General features: G+C 34.5%; 1 protein-coding gene across 2 annotated transcripts in view; it reads left to right on the forward strand.

Moving 5' to 3' along the window:
* The window catches only part of ais (DExD-box helicase 52), a 115894-nt gene that overhangs the window by 24973 nt on the left and 68555 nt on the right, over positions 1 to 22366 (forward strand). For both annotated transcript variants that reach the window (XM_090400148.1, XM_090400149.1), the window contains exon 5: positions 8598 to 8678. In XM_090400148.1, the coding sequence (XP_090256274.1) occupies positions 8598 to 8678 (81 nt within the window). The remainder of the gene's footprint in view (positions 1 to 8597; positions 8679 to 22366) is intronic.

Here is a 22366-nt window from a genome sequence, read left to right on the forward strand (position 1 = left end):
GAGTCTTGCATAATTAAAGTGATTGATAGTTAACACTTATATACATCTTTCATATTTGTATGACATGCTCATATGGCATTTTATTTCACAATTTTGATGAATTAAGTTTCTTTGCAAATTTTTTTTTTTTTGATAAAAATATCCTACTGCAGATGGGGATGGATTCAGTGTTTGAGATTAACCAGCCTAATTTTATTGGCTAAACTACATACAAGTTAAGCAAGACCCCCCCCCCCCCCATTAGTTCTCATCAGAGAAACAGTATAAAAAAAAATCAGTTAGAACGACTCAGAAATGCAGATAGGCATTACTACTGTTAGAGATATCAATGTAAACGAGGTGACACCTAACGAATTTTTACAAACATACCATACTAGCATAATTGAGGTTACCAAGATTAAGAAGACTAAGCTTACAAGATGTTATATTCAAGCAGGATATAAAACCAGAGGTTAAAAGAATTAGGTGTCTAGAGAGAGTTCGTTGAGACTGTGTGGGAGTACAAAGTCAAAAATACTAGAGAAATGAAGACTGATGCAGGCATGTGTGTGTGTGTGTAGGCACCCATGAAGTGAATGAGAGTGTGAATAGACATAAAATGTGGAATCTAGTCTCTCAGGCAACAATATCAAATGGGGTATTCACTTCAGGATGTAAAGGTGGTTGGAGGCCTAAGGAGATGCTACAGTTTCTATATACTAATGCTAGAAGCATCAGGAATAAGAGGAAGGAGTTTTTAGCATTAGTGCAACCTTGCCAAAAGTTATGGGCATTAGTGAGACTTGGCTAACAGCAGATGACATAGTTACCGTGATAGAATGAGATGGATTTTGTATGTTCAGGGAGGATAGAGTAGACAGAAGGGGTAGGATATTGCTGATGATAGCAATGAACTGCAGTCAACAAGAGTAGGAGCCAGTCAGGCAGGTGCAGATTTTTTGAGTCACCCTGGTGTCAGACTGAAGGTGGATACTTTTTTTTCATTCTGTTTCAATTTGTCTGAATTAAAACAAGGAGTTCTAATTTGTAGTGAAGAACTAATATTTTGTAAACTTCAAAATATTAACAAAGGGAAAAAGGGTTTTGCTTTGTTTATTTGTGAAACTTATTATTATTTTTTTTTTTTTAATCTGAAGTTGTCTTAATTTGTGTGTTGAGAGAGAGAAAAGCTCGTTTCTGATAAAGTTTTATTTTTATCAAATTTTATGTAAATATTATTATCATATGGGGTATCTCATATTAGTCCCAAGTCATTTTGGCAAATGAAAGCTCTTTTGAGTCAATCTGCTGTGAGATTGAGGCCAATAGGACAAAATATAAAATTGATTACTGCTATAGACTGGGGGGGGGTGCCAGGGATGATGTGGAAGACATGCATCAGCAGATTATTACGATGAGTGCAACTTGAGTAATTGTTATGGGGGACTTAAACTTTGGAGACAGATTAGAAGGAGGAAAGATCACATGGCAAGAAGGAAATGAAATTTATACACTTACTAAGAGATAATTACTTCAAGCATAACATGATGGAGGGGACTCGGGTTACAAGAGTGTGGATCTGGTTATATGATCAGAAGACCTGTCTGTAGCTAAGGTGGCTATTGCTTCCAATTGGGGAAAGCAATCAAGTGGTCTTGACTTGGAGGTAGCAAAATGTAGAAATTCCTGTTAAGAAAGGGCTGTATGTGGAGCTATAAGACAAGTGATTATGGTTAACTTAAGAAGCAGCCTGAAGCAGTACAATGGTATAAAGATCTGCAAGAGAAGGATGTTCATGCATGTGGGATAATCAATTGATATCTGGAGGAAGCAATATCACACTGTATACTCAAGGTCAGGAAGGTAAATTGGGTAGGAGTTGGATGGATGAGTAGTCTCACTAAGCATGAGCTTAGTGATGCTACTCACGATGCATAGTTGGGTGATAGTTAATTAGGGTGATGTAATGAGCTTCTAGGATGAATTAAATATGCTGACAGTATGGGCAAAATATAATGGATGTCAACTGAATGTGGAAATGTGGAAATTTATGCCTTTTATGATATAAAGATTACAAGCTGTGCATCACATTGAAGGAACTGTACTCGAGGAAATTATTGAAGCCAAGGATTTTGGGGTGGTAGTAGTAGATCGAGTGTTGGAGTTTAGATGGTATATTGCTAAAGTAGCCAGCATAGCTCATATGATTACTGTTATTGAAAAACATACTCACAAGCATATATAAGGGAATTATATATGCTTGTGATAATGGAATTATCATTCCACTTTATAATGCCCTGATATGACCACATCTGGATTAGTTCGCTCAGGTCTGTTCATCTGGTTTCTTTTTGGAGAAAATCCAGAGGTGAGTGACCAAGATAGTGAGTGGTCTGTAGAATGCTCTCTATGAGGATAAATGAGAGTTTGTGGATTGCATTAGTTGGTTGATAGACAAAAAAGGGGGGGCTATGATAGAAACATTTAAGTTGCTCGAAGGATTTTATAGGATTGATGCAGGGAAAATAATGTTTTTGCACTCGGTTAGAGGGGCAGAACAAGCAGTTATCCCTGGAAGTTGGGTAAGAGTGTGGTTAGCAAGGGCATGAAGATTGTCTTGAGGGGGGGGTGGGTTCTTTGGACTTAATAGAGCAGGGGTGTTCAACCCGTCGATCGCAGAGCGATTTTTGGTTGATCTCTTGTGCATTCCTCCTTACTTACAAATTTAATTAAAACTGAAAACATAATATTTTATTTATCATTATTTTGTATTATTTTTAAGTGTATTGCTATTGTTTATTTATTTTTCCTTAAAATTGTCAAATCAGTAATTTTCTTATAAGTCTGGGTAAATGAATTAATTTGGATCAGTGGAAGTCAAACAGCGAGCCGAGTGAATACAATTATAAGCAAAGTGTAAAACTCGATTGTAGCTTAAATATTAAATATTCCAAAGCACATTACATCGATTTTTTACTTAGGTTAAGTCCCATGTGAATATTGTAAAAAAATAAACTTTGTTTGTCTCGGTATAGTTTGTATTCGATGTTTTTGTAAATAACTCTTTTGAAGCTAACTGTATATACTGCTTTAATAAGAATATGTTACAGTGTTAAAAACAAAGGCAATGTTTTTGTCATCGAAGCTGTACATGGTGGCATTAGAAAGATTGTTATTGAAACTTGTATGTATGAGAAAGGCTTGCAGGCTCTAAGTGTAAACATCTCCAAAGTCAGTCAGAAAGAGTTCAAATACCTTTCCGATGGCCGGCAACTTACAATCAAAAGAAAGTGGAGGAGAACAAAAGGCGTGCCGAACTTGAAACTTAAGATGAAAGACTCATACCGATTCTTTGGGGGTTGCCAAACTTCATGCGAAGTCTCAGAGGAGGCCTAATAAAAATGGACTGAAGCAAGCAGAAGGAGTCCAGGTTCCAGAATTGCTGTCAGAGAGGAGGCTGCCTGGTCCAGAGTCACCATCAGAGAGACTGCCCGGATCCATGTTGCTTGAGAGAGGAGTTCCCTGCTTCCAGAAAGGAGCTTCTCAGTTCGTGACGTCGCTAGAGAGAGACTACTTCTAGGCTGCAGACAAGGTTTCCAATTGCCGGAGAAAAGTTTCCAAGCCAAGTTAATGTCAGACATTCACCAGTGTGTTGCGTGTTCATTACAATTTGATGAATCAAACGACTTCACTGATATTGCTCAGTTAATGGTATTTATTCGCATGGTATTTCAAGATTATTCAAGTAAAGAAGAACTTTTGAAAATTATACCATTATTGGGAAGGACTAGGGGAGAAGACATTTTTTCAGCATTTGATGAATTTGTGAAAGATCACAAACTTTCACTTTTTAAACTTGTGTCTATTACTAATGATGGTGCTCCTGCAATGATAGATAATAAATCAGGCTTCATTTCATATGTAAAAATGATGACAAATATCCAGATTTTTTACCATACCACTGTATTATTCACCAACAAGTACTGTGTAGTAAAAGATTAAACACAAAAGATGTTTTGGATATTACATTTAAAATTGTAAATTCTGTTCGAGGAAAAGCCCTGCAACGGCGGCTATTTAAATTACAGGCAGATGACGATAGGGAACTTCTGTTGTACAATAATGTTCGCTAGCTCAGCAGAAGTCAATTTTTAGAAAGATTTCTTGTATTAATTAACGATATAAAAAAATTTCTTGATGAAAAAGGAGATATTTATCCACAATTGAGTGATAAAAAATGGTTACACTTATATCATTTTTAGTAGATTTCTGTACGAAATTAAGCAATTTAAATTTAGAGTTACAAGGTAGAGATAAAAATTTAATTGACATGTTAAATTCAATAAAAACTTTCCAACAATACTTACTTTTATTAAAGAAAAATATAAATGACTGCAAATTTAGACATCTCCCATATTTATTAAAATTTTTTGAACAAAATCAAGAAATGCTTCGCTATGATTTAAAAGAATTTATTCGTGAAGTAGAATTAGTTGAGGAAGAAATAAATTCAAGATTTAAAGATTTTAATAAAACTGAAATGATTGTATCTTTTATCAATAATCCATTTCAAAAAAACTTGAACATCACAGAAATTTCAAATAAAATTAGTGGGCTGTTTGATATAAACTTAAATACACAAATAAAGTTTTTAGTTGTTTATTTGTGCATAATCAGATATCAGGTTAGGGGAACATGATCTATATAAGAGAGTAGATCACCGAATAACTTTTTATAGAAAAGTAGCTAGCATAGTAAAAAAGGTTGAACACCACTGTCATAGAGGAATACTATACCTTTGTATTCTTACTTATTTTTCGTTGCCTGGGGGGTTTACAAAATCTTGTTGATTATCTTATAATTTTCCATTTTGAGATAGGATCTCTGGATGAGATATTTAAGTTCTCGATTCTCTTCTCTGTTGCTTGAGATGTTGTGCTTTCTATCACTTAATGTTTTAATTATTCCTGTGTTTTGCACAAGTGGTTAGCAAGATATGACATGGATTACCTTTCAATGTTAGTAGTTTGTTCTCTTAAGAGACCTCTAGGTCAAGAAATGATGTTTTTAAATTTAAGAGTGAGGTTTCTGGAGGTAGGCTGTTCATTTAGTCTTTGAATGCTTCTGCTTGTTTCATCAAACCTGGCCAGATAATTAATAGATTAGTTACATAATTTTTGGTTTTTGATGGTGGTATCTTTCTATTTTCAAATGAAATGATTTGATTTTTGTCATATTATTTTTTTTTTGGAATGAGAAGTGTTAGAACAGTAAGATGGTGTCTGGTGGAAAAAGATTTTGAAGCAGTTCCAGTTTCTTCTCCTCAGAGAACTTTGGAACTGCTTCAAAATCTCTAGAACATTTGTAAGCAGATTTGTGACATCCAGGATTTTTAGGTCTGCTGGTTCTATATTTGTTTTTTCAATGAAAAAACATTAATTGTTTTTTATAAATGATTTTTTTTCCCTGATGTACATTACTACAGGTTGTGACAGATGTTTGGACAGCTTGGTTGTAACTCACTAGTGTAACAATAGGATTCAAATGTACTTCTGCTTTATGTATCTTCAGGGCTTTTGTAAATTCTTGGAACTAACAGGTGTTTGAAAGTGAGTCATTTTTTTTATTTCCTAAGCCACTGTATAAGGCATTTGGTCATATTATTGGCCTTATTGTATGTCTGCCCCATGTTGGATCTGAGGTTATTAAACAATCTACCATTACATTTTAGTTATGTATTTTTCAGCATTCATAACTGTGATGGCATTGCCTTTGTCTACTTTTTATAACTATGATGCAGTTGTCACAACATAATTTCTAGAAAGATGTAAATTACATTTAGGAAATATTTCTATCTTACCATTTTGCTCATTATAACTGTAATTTGACTGTTGATTGGATCTGCTGAATCTTTTGACCTATTTCTCTCTGAGAGAAATAGATTAGCTGATTTCAGAAAGCTTATAAATAAAAAAATTATGTTAAAATGTGAAACTATAAAAATATTTAACATATAAATATAAAAAGTATAAAAATATACTTTTCATAAAGTAATGAAAACATTTTTTCATAAGATTAATCTATGCTGTTTCTTGTTCTAATTAATGCCTGCAATTTTGAATTTTCACATTTGTATCATAATTTGAAGTTGCTTTGGAAGCCTAGTGATATTAAAAAATAAATTACTTGAGATACTCATAAATTTAATAGAAAAATAATTACACCTGTAAATGGCATTTTCCTCATTAATATTTTTTTATGTAAATTCCACCAATAAAATATTGTAAGATAATCTAAATCTCTATTCTAAAGACCAAATGTGCAACCTTTTTAAGCATTTCAGCTTTCAGTAGCTGTGGTAGAGAACCTACAGGCATGTTAATTGGATAGTGGATATGATTCCTCTTAGCAGGCTAGTTCGATAAATTATTGTCAACTTGCTCTTTCTCTCCTTTCCCTCCACCTTCCTACTTCTCCCCCCCCCTTAGAGAGGAAGAAAGAGAGAAATGATGATCGCTGAAAGAGAAATCAGTAAAATGGTTTGTTTACATGATAATAAAAAGAGTTGTGACTCTGGTTTAAAAATATGTAAATGTTCTTTATTAATTCATTGTGAAGCATTTATGGAGATACAACACACATTAGAATAATTACTTTATTTAACATTAAGCAAGTAACAATCGATATTTTGACCTCTCTATTGAGGTCATCATCAGGAAAATATACATATGTACATGATGCTGCAGTATACAAAAGTAAAGTGGATCTAAATGTCTGTTAATAATTTATCTTAGCCTGACCTCTGATGAGTAAAAAAAAAAAAAAAACTGAACTACGTTAAACAATTTCTATATTGAGATTTTCTTCTGTCTGGGGTTGTTCTGGTTGCTATATGGGTTGAAGATGGACCCTCCACATTCTTGGAATAATTAATCCATCATTTTTGTTCACATTTGGATGATGTTTCAGCATTTCACAAGCTTCTTGCTTCTTTGAATTTCCTTTCAAACCAGGTTTTGGTGCAATATAGGGAGTTAGTGCCTTTTCCAGTCAATTCTGTGGCCTGTTTGGATTGCGTGGTCTGATAGGCCTGTTTTACCATAGTGGAGGTATTTAATGTGGTGTTTGTGTTCATCTTTATTAATTGGAATGGTACATCCTGTTTCTCCCCTATGTAAGATAGGATACAGGTACATTGAATTTTGTAAATCCCTGGGTGGGCAAGAGGTTGAGGAGCTAAGTAAACTTCTTAATTTTGTTCTATTTTTTCTGAAATTTCCCTAATGTAGGGTATGGCTATGGCATTTTTGTAATTTTTTTGCTTTTAATGGCATTTTTATGGAGGATCTTGCGAACTGTGTTTTTATTGTGGCCATTTTTTACAAATGTTAGGTTAATGATTTCAAATTCTTGGTTCAAAGCATTAGAGCAAATTGTTAGGGCTCTATGTTTGAGTGTGCTGATGTCTCCTAGGCCTGTATGTGTAGGTTTGTGCTAGACAGTGAAGGAGAGGCAGCCTGGGGGAAGACGTGTGATGAGTGTGTCTAGAAAAGGAAGAGAGTTATTGTTTTCAATTTCAATGGTGAATTGGATACATTTGTGTTGTTTTTTCAGGTGGCTTAGGAATATATTTAATGTTTCATGGGCATGGGGCCAAAATGGCAAAAATATCATCCACATATCTGAGCCAGACGTTGGGCTTTAGCTGGCTGAATCTAGAGATTGTTGCTCGAGTTCTTCCATGTAAAAGTTAGCTATTGGGATGAGAAGTGGTGACCCCATGGTTGTACCTTATTGTAGATAAAACTTATTTTGTCACATGAAATACCCAGAGCGGAGTACTTGGGCAAAGAGGCCTGTGATATTGGATGGAAATATGTTTTGTAAGAGAAGAATAGTATCATTGATCAGGACGTTAGTGAAAAGGGCATTATGTCAAAGCTGACTAATAAATCTTTGTCATCGAGTGTGTGATTTCTAATCCTGTTTATGAAGTGTTGTGTATTTTTTGTGTATGAGGGGGAATGACCCACCAAGTCCTTGAGTGTGGGCACTAATTTCTTTACCAAGATCATTATGGCTGTCGATTCCTTCAACTATCAGTCATAGTGGCATGTTTGTTTTGTGTATTTTTGGCAGGAAATAAATTCTAGGAGCATGGGCATAATGTGTTATAAGTTTATTGGTTGTTTCCTCTGGGCCATGTGATGACTGATTTCATTAATTCTGTTGTTTTATTTTTGATGCGGTTTGTAGGGTTGTAATTCTCCATTTGGTAAGTGTTGTGGTTGGATACCAATTGGTTCATTTTTTCCAGATATGCTTTTCGGATGATGATGCACAAATAGATAGGTCATCGATTTGTCATATTATGATAATACCTCTTTTGAAGTCCATAAGTTCTTTTCCATGTTGCCTTATATGGCAGTATAGGCCATGTGTGGTGACAGGGCTATCCGTATCACTAGCTTTTATTCTAAAAGAGTGTGTCCTAATATTTATTTCATCATAGTGTATACAATTATGACAGTCTAGGTGTTTGTATAATAGTCAGTTTTAATTATGCATATGTTGTATCTATTATTATTTTGTCATTCATTGCTTTTGTTTATGTCTAGAGAAGAGAGGTCTTAGCTTGTGCCCCAACAGGTTCAGGGAAGACTGCTGCTTTTCTTATACCAGTCATTCATCATTTAAAGGTAGGAATTCATGATTTATGAAAAGTAAGAAAACTAATCTTGCTACTTATACAAAACATTATTTATCTATATATTAAATAATATTTCCAGTGCATGTTGTTGTCATCTAGTCTATTTGTTCACTATGATTGAGGTCATTCAAGATCTTTTTCATTAATTTTGTTCGTTATTATTATAATAATGGTACTCATTGAGGGAGGATGAGAGATTTCCCAAGTATTCCACTCACTCACTGCTCTGTAAAAGAGAAATCTATCTCTCACCCCCTTTCTTAACTGCACACAAGCTTAACTTCCATGGATGCCCCCTCTCCATCATCTCCATACCTTCCATATAACGAAAAATTTCATAGATGATAACCTATAACACCCTTTCAGATTATAGGCCTCTATCATATCAATCCTGTTTCTCCTGTTTGCAATCTACATTCCATAATCCCAATATCATCTTTGTTACTCTTTCCACACCTTCTTTATTATTCCCCCCACCCCACCCGAACAGAACCCAGGAGAGCAAATCTATGCACATTGGTCAGGTGCAATCATATCAAGGCATTGCCAAAAGGTAAAATTACTTCCTTATCGTTATATGTCAATGTTCCTTTCAACACATTGCAATTATCCTCTGAATTGTATTTGCGATGTGACCTTTGAATTTCAGTTTCCTATCTATCATCACTCATATCCACATATCCTTACAGACATGTATAGTGCTATGTATTATGGGAAGAGTCACTGCATGTATAATGCACAGCATTATACATGTCTGTAAGGTTATGTGCTTTGCAATATGGGATACTAAGGCAATTGACATGAAGTCATTAGCCTCTATACACAAGTAGCCCAGTTGAGAAGTTACTTCATGTGTAAGCTTTGTTGGACACTTGAATGAAGGAAGAAACCAAGAATGAAATTTTTTGGCATCTTTAATTTATAGTATAACCAAGTGAAAAAACTTTCAACATCTTTCTCTTAGTACCAATCAGAGTAATTTGGCAATGCATTTCATTGTCCCCAGCAACTAAACCACCTTGTTTGTAACAACACTCCACTGTATATTTCATCCTGTTTGCTTTGACTTCATACCAGATAGCCTCAAACTCACTGCTACATTGGACATTATTATTGTTATTGTTTTCATGAGTTTTTTCCCTAACTGGAAAGTTCATCTAATGGCATTAGTAGTACTCTCTTTTCTTTTAAAATGCACTAATGCCAGTAATTTTAGTCCAAAACATATTTGCCAAAACAAACTCTTTATTACATGACACCACCAGGGAGTCCAAAGACTCATCGAGGGAGATACCCACTCTACAACTCTCCTCCTCCACCACTCAATCCACCAACCGCAGCTAACCATAACTACACCAACGCCATCTACCGCCTGCCACCACCACCACTAGTAGTATTTCCACAGACAAACATCCATGCCTGTGCCAGGATTCGAACCCCCAGCCTTTTGCCTGGAGAGGAGATATGCTAACCGCTTGGCTAACCAGGCCGGCAAACAAACCCTTTGTTTCTAATGTTCCTAGCATTTGTGTATAACAAGTTACCTCCTACTTTTTCATATTATTACAGTCTGCTTGCAGTGTGGCAACTTTCTCTGTTTCATCCACAGACACACTCAGAAAGTCTTGACTCAAAACGTAAATTACCCTCCCTTCACTAGATTCATAACTTTGTTCAGTGACCTTCATATCATTGTCATATTTGCATATCATGACTGAACTTATCCACACCCACAAACATTCTCACCATTCCTCCCATGATGATCTAGTTTCCCTGATGCTCTGCATTAGATCTTGACCCAGTTAATAACTTCTCCAGGCTCAGGATGCTGAATCCATTCAAGTGCTGGCCATTTTTCCAGCCATCAAGCTCACTCTATGCAGCCTGTGCAGTGAATTATTTGCTATCATAGTCGTCCTTCTTAACTCAGTTCTGTTACACCTCAGTAATGAGCTAACCATTTTACTCTCATATTATATTCACTAGTTAAACCATTAGTTCCAACAAGCACTACCATCTCCTTTACTTTACTTTTCCTCAGTTACATTTGCCATATCTTTAGTTTTTGCTCTTTCAGGAAGTTTGATGTATTGACACTGTCGAGTGTAAATTTCATGATCAAATCACTGTAACTATATTACTTCTGTTCTCTTATATTCTAACTGACTTCCCTTGTTTTTGTTATAATTATTCATTGTTACCGTACCTGTCCCAGTGTTTTTTTGTCCTTTTTAACTTTCTTTAATCGTTTACCTTTTTCTTTTAACATAAATCGTTTAACATTAATTCTCTCATCGATTGTCTACAATTTGTTTTATTTGGGATATTTCAACTGTCAAATATTCTCACATCTTCAACAGTTGTATTGCAGTGCTTCTGCTCAGTTGGACAAAGGTTTGTCTCTGGCAACATTATTAACAGCATTGTTGCTTTGTTCTTAGGTGTTTTTTTGCACCATTTTTAAAACAACCTAAATTTAACAGTATATCTACAGTTAATTACTAAATGCACTAAATATAACAAATCCACTAAAAACTGCAATAATATACTAAAAATACACCGAGTAGTTTATGAAAATGCAATAAATCAGAAAAAACTCCAGTCTTACAGGAGCTTTATAAAAATATGAATGCACACAAAATTGCCTCAAACACAGCTAGCATATATATTGTGTGCATTCATATTTTTATAAAGCTCCTGTAAGACTGGGGTTTTTTCTGATTTATTTCAACTGTGCAGCTCAAAATTATTCATATTTATTCCATTCATAATGAGGACAATCATCATCTTAGCTCAATGCAACTTGGCCTTCTTTTCTAAAATACTCATTTTTGTTACAGTTTTCATTAACTGCTTTTACATGTTCATATTTAAAACTGAGAAAAGTTCATTAACATTTTTCAGCACATATTTTTAAAAAGTAAAGTAAAACAACTGGAATAAGACTTCTGCATAGCCTTTAAGCAATGGGAAATAACTAGAGTGTCTGACCAATATCCAATCTTCACCTGCTTGTGATACATTTCATTATTAGATATCTACCTGGGTACTGAACAACTAAGGCAAGCTGGAATTTGGAACTTGGATAACAAATGATAATTTATATAGGCTTAAACTACAAAAAAAAAAAAAATATAACACAATTAAACTTTGTGCTAGCTGGGTTGTTGCCTAATTAAATGAGGCCCCATATTTGCATCAAGAAACCAGAGCAAACAGTGAACATATCAAAATCAGCCTCAGCACAATTGAAGATAAACACTATTTACAAGAGGTATCAACAGAAAAGTGGTACTAGCCGAAAAACTATCATATCGACATATCAATAACAATCAGTGAATGAATGGAGTAGTTAGTTTCAACACAAACACAATGAGTAATATCTGGAATGGCAGTCATTTTCAGGTAGAGTGGTGTGGAAAATTTTTTTTTTTATTATTGGAAATTAGACACTACAGATAAACGTTATCTGTGTAGGAAATAAATAACAAACTTCTGGAAATGTTTTGGGAAAATTTGGAGGCAAGATCAAAGCTAATGATGGTAGTTATTAATTGAATTTCAATTTAGCACATGGATTAAATCAGTACTACTACAGGTAAGCATTCAAAAATCCGGCCATCGATAATCCGGTTCCTTCAGATCTCTGGCATGGATTTCGGAGTGTGCATTTTCAAATTTACCGCGTTGTTGCTGTAGTCGATAAGCATTGCGATAACCTGCTTATTCCTTCTCATTTTATCATTTATTTGCTGCTGTTTAGCCCCATTATGGATTCAGCAAAGAAAAGAGGTGGCGTAAAACGTAATCATCATGTGTTGTCGCAGAGAGAGTGGAAGTGCTAAAAAAACTTGATAGCGGCGTGTCTATGCGAACCATTTGTGAAACATACGACTTTGGCTCTTCAACAGTGTATGATATTAAAAAACTGTTAAAGTTCTTTTCTGACAGTGTATCAAAAAAGCAAATGTTTGTAAGGAAGTCAATGACGGAGAGAAAAAGTTCGGAACTGGACCAAGTTTTCATAACCTGGTTTAATTTTCGTGTAAGCGAAAGTGTGGAAATTTCTGGTGATTTATTAAAGGAACAAGCCAAAATGTTTCATGAAGAGCTGGGATTGCAACACAAGTGTGAATATTCAGAAGATTGTCTGCATCGTTTCAAGTCGCAACATGGCTTACAGTTTCGTGCGGTATGTGGAGAAAAACGTTCAGCAGACAAAGATGCAGCTAGTGCATATGTGGATGAATTTGCAAAGTTAATGATGAACATTTAAGTCCTGAACAAGTGCACAATGCCGATAGACTGCCTTGTTTTGGAGATGTACGCTAAAAAGAACTCTAACAACTGAGGATGCAGAATCGCCATCGGGGTTTAAAGCTTCAAAGGCCTACAGTTTAAAGCCTACAGTTCATCATTACACTGATTCTGAAATTGTAGATATGGTTAAAAGTCTGGAGAGAAATGCCTCTACAGGTAATGATGAAGATGAAAGCAGCGACGAAAAATGAGGAAGATGTGAGAGAGAGAATCTCTATTGACAGGTTAATTACATTAACAACTGAACTGCTGGCTGGACTAGAGCAACGAAGTTTTGTAAGTGAACAAGAAATCATGAATGTTTACTTGCTCCAAGATAAACTTATTAGAGAAAGACCCAAATATTTGATAATCCACTGCCATTAACTTCAAGTCAACCAGATGTGCTGTCACCACCATCAACATTTTATTAATTAAAATTCTGAGGAACTATTTTATTCAGTTGAACTAAAATTCTGCAGAACCGTTATATATTTAGTTGGTGAACATTAAAATTTCATAAACTTTTCATTTAGTGTTTAATTTTCTTTCTTTAAAGGACTGTACAGGTAGTCATTTTCTGTTAAAAATATACAGCATATATAACCATCCGAAATCCGGCATTTTCAAAAATTTGGCACCCTTCAGGTCCTGAGGTTGCCGGATTTTTTAATACCTACCTGTATTATGATCTTTGAACTTTTTCCACTTGGTTATACTATAAATTAAAAATACCAAGAAATTATATACTTGGTTTAATCCTTTATCCAAGTGTAAACAAACAAAGTTTGCACCTGAAGTATTTTCAGGACTGGGACAATTTGTATATAGAAGCCAATGACTTCACATCACTTACTTTAGTATTGTTGTGTCCCTATTTACGATTATTAAACTTTCCTTTTCTCCTTTCAAGTGAATCTCTATATTTTCTTTAATCAAAACTTAACTATGCACGAGATATTACAAAATTCAAATATTTAAGCTTTTTCTCCCCTTAGTGTCCCTAATATTTATATTATACTGTGCCTTTCAGAACATTTAGTTTAAGATATATAATTCGAAAACAAGGAGCAAAATACAAAAATATGTCTGAGCGTGGAACTCTTAAGCAGTCATGACCCTTTATCTCGTAACTTAACACATTAATTTCCCACGTGATTAGGTTCGTACGTTTTTCAAGTGGTGCATTAGGCAGCAATTTCAGACAACTGTATTATTAGTGAACAAAAGTTTATTTAAAATCTCAAACATGGTACAATTCAATTTCTATTATATAAAACACAATTCAATACTAAGAATAAAATTTACAAAATTACACAAGTAAAATACAAGTATTAGGGCAAAATCCTATATGGGAATTTGCGATCATGCTGTCATAACAGACTTTATACATTACACATATAATCCTGGAACAAATTAACACTTTACTTAACCTTATACTAGTCATAATGCTCTATATTGCTATAATATCATGTACATTAATGTTTATTTTCAGTTTACCTTATCTAACTTACAAAACAATATAGGTTAAACTATCTTTTCGCTATACCCATACATACATTTGACCTTTAAGACACTCTCATATGAGATGCCGTGCACATACATAAATCTCTAGCACATGAATGCTTATCAAATAATATATACTAGTTTACTCTCATTCTACTCTGATTTGTACTGAAGTCCTAGTATATCTTTGACTGTCCAGTAATTAACAATGATTGCAACTATATGCGATTTCAATTGATACAAGATTTTACAGTACCTTTCTAGGACGAACCCTGGTTTTCACGAACTATACCTTTCGTGCTTGAATAAAGGACACACACAGGATCTTCTATTCTATCATTATGGAACTCATCACGTGAGCACAGACTTCTGTATGGATTTCCTTTCCCTCGATACGAGTACTGGATGATGAGATACATAGACAATTCCTTCCTTCTTGTAACTATACGGCATTCCTTGTCTCTTGCAATAGGAATACGGGATCGAATTCCCGCACACTTTGTTTCCTTGATGCGTCGGACGGAGACAACTCCTGCACCGTCACTCAGGAAAACCCATGTTACCCATACGAAAATTTCATGAAGAAACTCTCAGGAAAAAAGCCCTGTGTGTGTGTTTGGGGGGTTCCTAACCCTTTTATCTGTATGGCCCCTATTGGCACCTTCTTCAATTTCTCCCCCCCCCCTATTGGAGTCGATCTCATTCACCAATTAAAGTCGTTTTTTTCTGCCCAAAACATGCTACAGCTCCTTGCACGTGACGATGTATCACTTCAGGAGTTGACCTTGAGCGATCGTCATTTGTTTTAAGCTAGCCTCTGTACTAAATTAATCCCCTTTTTAGAATTTACTTGAATATTTTAATCTCCTTTTTTCAAGTGTTAAACTAGCCTCTCACATACAAATTCTTATCTCTAATCTTCTTTGTCTTACTTAACCTATTTTTTCCATATCCTTTTTTTTTTTTGTAATAAGAATCCCTTTTTTATTATTTAGTTAATCAAACAATTTCTGCTATAATTAATTTTCTTGGATGCAAGCATATTTTCTGTCTTTAAATATCTTGTATTAGCTACTTACATTAGATTTTATATTTTTATTTTCTTGTTACACCATGATAACTGAAATTTTTACATTCTTGGTTATCAGGATGTAACAGTATCCCATAATGCAAAGCACATATCCTTATGGGTATGTATAATAATTTCTTGGTATCTTTAATTTATAGTATAACCAAGTGGAAAAACTATCAACAACTATCTCTAATCCAGACTATTTTAATAGTAAGGTGTGACACCTTTTGGCTACTCGCATATGAAAATATGACTTCAGCATTACTTCAAACTTAGTATCACTTCTGGGTTTGGCTCCCATTGATGAGACTTCAATAAAGGTTGAAACTGATCTGGTTAGTGACCTTTCCCATAATGCATAGCATTATACATAACTGTAAGGATATGTGCTTTGCATTATGGGATACTAATGCAAGTGACGTAAAGCCATTAGCTTCTATATGCGAGTTGCCCCATTCCTGCAAATACTTCAGGTGCTAACTTTGTTTGCTTACACTTGGATAAAGGATAAAACCAAGTGTATAATTTCTTGGTATCTTTAATTTATACTACTATGGTGTTCCAACAATAAAATGTACATATATTCACAGTGAGTGAGAGCACACAAGAAGTAAGAAAGGTCTTCTTGACATTTTATCTAATAAGGTGTGACATTTAATTTTTATCTAATAAGTCTTATTTAGCTAATTAAATCATTACATCAGTATTTAGCTTGTTCACTGATGCATCATCATAGGCACAAAAAAATACACTAAGCATCTGCGCCTAGGCAACACCAGCAGGAAAGCAACATAGACTGAGTATAGAAGTTCTAACTAATACCCTCTTTGGGTATAGTGAGATGGATCTTGCATAAGGTCTTGGGAAAAATGGTTTCCTAGACAATCATCTTGAGAACCTTCAGTTTGTTCAAAGTATGTTAGTTTGCAGGAGCAAGGGATACTGTAGTCATTAGGATGATCTAGACAATGAACAATATCTTCTGGAGAACTGGTAACAGCAATTTATATACCAGTAATTTTTTATTATGGATTGAAGGAAGTCTGCATGTTATATCTTTTAAGAACAAGTAATTTTTTTTTCTGATATGTTCCAGATATCAGGGATGGCAACAGATTTTTTGGGAAGGATTAGGTTTGAGGGGGGGGGGGGCAAAAAGTTCTGTTGATTTCTTTGAAGGGGAAGCAATTGCTAAAAAGTGTCTTGGGTGTGATTGATTTGATCATTGAGGTCAGAGCAGATTGTTCCTGTTCTATTTATCAATGTTTTGATAACATCACACTTCTGGGAGAGGATAATGATGTGACAGAAAATGAACATACATTCCAGTGTGGGTATGTGTTCCATAGACAGAATCATCACCAATTAAAATTAAAAAATCTACAATTTTCCCCCAAATCAGTCTGTTATCTGTCAAGAATTCAACACTATCAAATCTTATATTTCTATATTCTAAGGCACTTTTTATGTATCAATCCACCTATATCTTGGTCTTCCTCTGGGTCTTTTTCCTGCCAACCTAGCAGAGAACACTTGTTTTGCTAATCGTTCCTCGCCCATTCTGTTCAAGTGACTATACCACCTGAGATTAGCTCTTCTAATGCATTCCTGGATGCTGACAATGTCAAGTTCTTTGATAATATACTCATTTCTACTATGATATTGCCATTGTAGCCATCTGTTCATGAACTTAATCTTTCTCAGGACTCTCATATCGGCGGTTTCTAGTCTTTGGTCAAATGTTTTACTTCGACCCAGCTCTCAGATCCATAAGTTAAAACTGATTTGAACACTGTCTTGTATACAGCTAATTTAGTGTTCCGACTAATTTTTCTCTTATTCCATATGAATTTATGCAACTGGCTTCCTACCATACTAGCTTTGTTGATTCTGTTGTCTATTTCCATATTTAATTTACCATCTTCACTAAAAATCGTGCCTAAGTAGCTGAAATGTTTTACTTGTTCCACAGGTTCTCCATTCACAACACAGTTGACATTTTCAATGCTTCTGCCTATTTTCATTGTCTTTGTCTTGTTATTGCTGACATTCATACTATATCTATTACAACAGTTATTAAATTTAGTCAGGGAATCTTGCAGACTTGTAGTGGATTTATTTAGAAGTATAACATTGTTTGCATAAAGCTAAGAGCAGACATTAACATTTCCTATTTTGATATCAGGTTTAATACCACTTTCCTTCATACTGTGATGCATATAGATAATGAATAACAGAGGGGATAATGTATATCCTTGTCTGACACCAGATTTAACATTAAACCATCTTCCTGTACTTCCTTAAAGTCTAACTGCTAACTTACAACTCAAATAAAGACCAAATATTGCTTGATATAATGCATCATTAACATCATATAACTGTAACATTTGGAATTACTTCTCTCTTGGCACCTTGTTATGCCTTTTCCAGATCTACAAAACTTAAATACAGATCTTTGTTCTGTGCCCATGATTTTTCAACTATCTGTCGTAAAGTGAAAATCTGATCCTGACAGCCTCTATTTGGCTTGAATCCAGCTTGTTCTTCACTAAGCTTCTCAACCGTTTCTCAAGTATACGTGCATATATCTTACCAGGAACAGTCAGTAATGAAATACTTCTGAATACAGCAATTCTGCCTGTTTATACAATTATATTTGTATAAAAACTTTCACCAGCCTAATAGTTATGTAATATTGGTTTATTTTGCTGCAAATGCTAAACGAAAGTGCTACCAATCAATGATCACCAGTCTTAATTAATGTTCCACTTTACTCAGTGTAACATTAAACAATGAGAGAGGTTTTAAATAAAATTTAAAACCTCTCTGAAATTTTTCATTGTTATCATGTCTTACTATAAAAATATAATATTGTAGAATGTGAATGTAGTCCATGTAATGTAAACTGTAAATTACTATGAATATATGGTTAATTGCACAAAAACCAGCATTTAGAACACAGGTGTGCTATGACAGAAATTGCATTGCCAAGAGTGCCACAATCTGAAAAAGTTTAACTGCTGCTTTAGGTGTTGGTTGTTGAGATGTGCTAAAAACATTTCAAACATATTCTAGCCATATGGATGAACAGAAATGTTTTTAGCACATCTCAAAGAGTATACAAGGGGTCTGAAACATGAAGTAATCACTATTTAGTTTTGAGTATGATCAAAATAAATATCATATCAACAAAGAAAAAAATATATATGAAAGCAATTGGTCAAGTAACTTTCAGGGTTGACTGTGGACTGGAATACTCAAATCTTATTTTAAAAAAAAAAAAAAAAAACAAGAGTTTGAAAACAAGAACTAAACCCTAAGACCAAAATATGAAGTAAATATGAATTAAGTAAGTTACTTTTTTTTTTTCACTGACAAAAAATTTCTGCAAGGAGTTATTTTGAAAGAGAAATGAAATGAAAAAATGAAAAGAGAGAGAAATGAAAGAGACAGTTCTGGAAAAGCAGAAATTATATCAAAAGTTCCTAGCAAGCAAGTCAGTAGTGGTGCCTTCAGGAAATAAAGAAAAATCCAGGAGACCTAAGCTGTGTATAAAATGGGTGAAACAAAAGTTATGGGAATACTGGTAACAATTGTCATCTGCTCCAGTAGTAGGCATAGTGGCCTGTTTTTCAAGCAGTCTCTTGGCAGACAATCATTTGCTAGCATTTCATGTTTAGTTTACTTAGTTATATTTGGGCATGTTTGTATAATATGTTATGGAGGAGACTTCCAGATCGCCTTTCATGAATGCGGAGAACCAGCTGCAGCTTCTGATGTAATGTCTACTCCTCACCCTCATGTGGTGTGTGCCCTGTTAGTAGGTACCTACTGGGTACTGAAAGAACAAGGATGGATTGGCAATTTGGAACTTAGTTGATCAAGTTGTGCTCTCTATTAGCTTAAACCACAAATGAATATGATGGTACAACATGATGAGATTTCATGATGGCTGGGGCATTGCCCAGTTGTCGTGACGTTCTCTTCTTCATGTTCGAATCCGCCATCTTGTTACAAGTCACTTTCATAAAAAAAACAACTAATCGTAAATTGATCACCAATCCAAGGGTAGAGAAATTTCTATTATACTGCACCACTCTATCCTTAGATTAGTCTATATAAAATAGCAGGATCAATTCATAGTTAGTTAGCAGTCTCCTCATTCATTCTGGCCAAGGTATTTTATTTTCCACTTGGGATTCCCGCAAGATTCGAATTTTTATGAACGGTGCAATAAAAAGGAATTCAGGCAAACACAATAATTAGATTAACAAAATAAAACATTTAATATAAGCTATATGACACATACATAAATTCTACCTCTAATTTTAAACAATAGAATAAAGTTAAATATTAGGTCAAGTCAATCACATTAGTTCAATCTTCCAAACATTACATACACTTTCTCAGTTTCTGAGTCACAAAATTCCTACACTTAATTAAATACAATAGAACTTCCCATCTGAATGGTTTCCACACAGTCCTCAGCTATGCTATACGCTTAAAGAACACCGCAGGTACTAATTGCTGTAAATATCTCTCAACAATTCTTATTTTCAAATTCTCATTCGCAAAGAATTTCCACAGTTAAAGTTAGGTTAAACGTAGCGTAACTAACATTCAATTCTTCATACATTGAAAATGATCAATATGTCAGTGCTTACCAGAAACAGTTCCTAGTACATCAATTACGTTGCGAATAACTTTCAAAATATATTTGTTGCACTTAAGAACACATTTATAAGACTTCTCCGCAGTTATAACTAAAACACTATTAATCACGCTTCACGACTATGGATATCAACCGTAAGGTACTTTGATTATCCTTGTTACCACTCATTAAATAATTAAACACTGTGCAGTTCTGCTTAGGGCGATTTAGAATTAAGTCGCAATTCTAGATTAACTGGGTTTAATCAGAATTCTTCACTGAACGTCCAGTTTCTTCATATTATCTGATTGCGGCATTAAATTCCTTTAATTATCACTGCTGACTTTACTTTCAGCTAACTATAAAATTCACTTCGTCTTTTTTCGCTTATAATTATTATCCCCTTTAACTTCTGCCCTTGAGAACTTTTTATTTACTTCCACCTCTAGTTTATACCCTTGCTTCCTTTCACTTCAAAATTTCCGTTCCAACTCTCTCTTGTTACCTCTATATAATTTTTTTATTATCCTTGTCCTAGCTCACGCTCTGTTCCACTCGCGCTCGCTTCTTAATGCGTCTCCATGACAACAAATAAAATATAATAAAATTGAGCTATTGCATAACTCTAAACTTCTATAACAGAAATAAATAGAGAATATTTACATTTCAATTAATACGCAGTTAAAATTATCAAGTACAAATTCTATAATATTAACATAGCAATAAATAAAATAACTTAATAATATTTAATACAGTATTTTCATTATTAATACATATATCTTTGATTAATTAATTTAATATTAGACAAAATTAAGGTAGTTATATGAATATTTAATTGTAAAATAAGTGATTTACATTAAATAATATTTACAAGTTTTGCCTATGTGATGGAAGATCATGTTGGATTCTGAAACAAATAATAATTACTTCAATCTCTATATAATCAGAATCCAACAATATGATGGTACAACATGATGAGATTTCATGATGGCTGGGGCATTGTCCAGTTAAACAAGACCCCCTCCCCCTTGCTTAAAGTTTAGTTGAAGATGTTGAAATTTTATTTTTCACTTGGTTAGAGTATAATAAATTTAGTTTAATCCTTTATCCAAGTGTGAGCAAACAAAGTTTGCACCTGAAAGTATCTTTAGGACTGGGGTAAGGTGGTACAACACCAGGGCACTCCTTGCAAAAGTGGAGCAAGCTACCAACAGTTGTTGTACCACCTTACCCCAGTCCTGAAGATACTTTCAGGTGCAAACTTTGTTTGCTCACACTTGGATAAAGGATTAAACTAAATTTATTATACTCTAACCAAGTGAAAAATAAACTTTCAACATCTTTCTCTAAATCCAGAGTAATTTATTAAAAAAGGGTGGCACACCATTTGGCAACTCCTATAGGTAGAGATGACCTGCTAATGCTTCTGCCTGGTATCTCCACTTGGGCCTGGCTCCCACTGAAGAGACCTCAATAAAGGTCGAAACTAGTCTGGGTTGTGGCCCTTCCCTTAATGCATAACATTAGACATATCTGCAAGGAGATGTGTTTTGCATTATGGGAGATACTGAGATAGGAGTGTTGGTAGCTTGCTCCACCTTTGCAAAGAGTGCCCTGGTGTTGTACCACCTTACCCCAGTCCTGAAGATACTTTCAGGTGCAAACTTTGTTTGCTCACACTTGGATAAAGGATTAAACCAAATTTATTATACCCCCCCCCTTGCTATTTTTGTCAGGGCACCAGGACTAACAGTGAAAAGTCAGCTACTGGAATGGATCAAGCTCCAACTCAACATCTAGAAGAAGAATAAACCCAAAATCAGAACTGAATATAGGAACTATCGATATAAGGAATATTAATGCAGCCAACACAAAGAAAATGGAAAAAGTAGCCTTTGTTGGAGATCTGAACAGCAGAGTAGGAAATGAATCCCACCAGGCATATAGGAAAACATTTTGGGAAAATTTGGAGAAAAGGGCAGCGCTAATAATAATGGTAAATATTTACTGGACTTCTTCTGCTCAGTACACAGACTAGTCATTACTAACACCTTGTTTCAACATAAAGATGTGCACAAGTTCAGAGAGGATACAAGAAATAAGAAAAGCCTCATTGACTGCTTCAACAATGATGCAGTTGGTGTATCCT

The sequence above is a fragment of the Typopeltis vanoorti genome, chromosome 11 (genome assembly GCF_054136105.1).
Source record: "Typopeltis vanoorti isolate ZY-2024b chromosome 11, IOZ_Tvanoo_1.0, whole genome shotgun sequence".
NCBI classification, from domain to species: domain Eukaryota; kingdom Metazoa; phylum Arthropoda; class Arachnida; order Uropygi; family Thelyphonidae; genus Typopeltis; species Typopeltis vanoorti.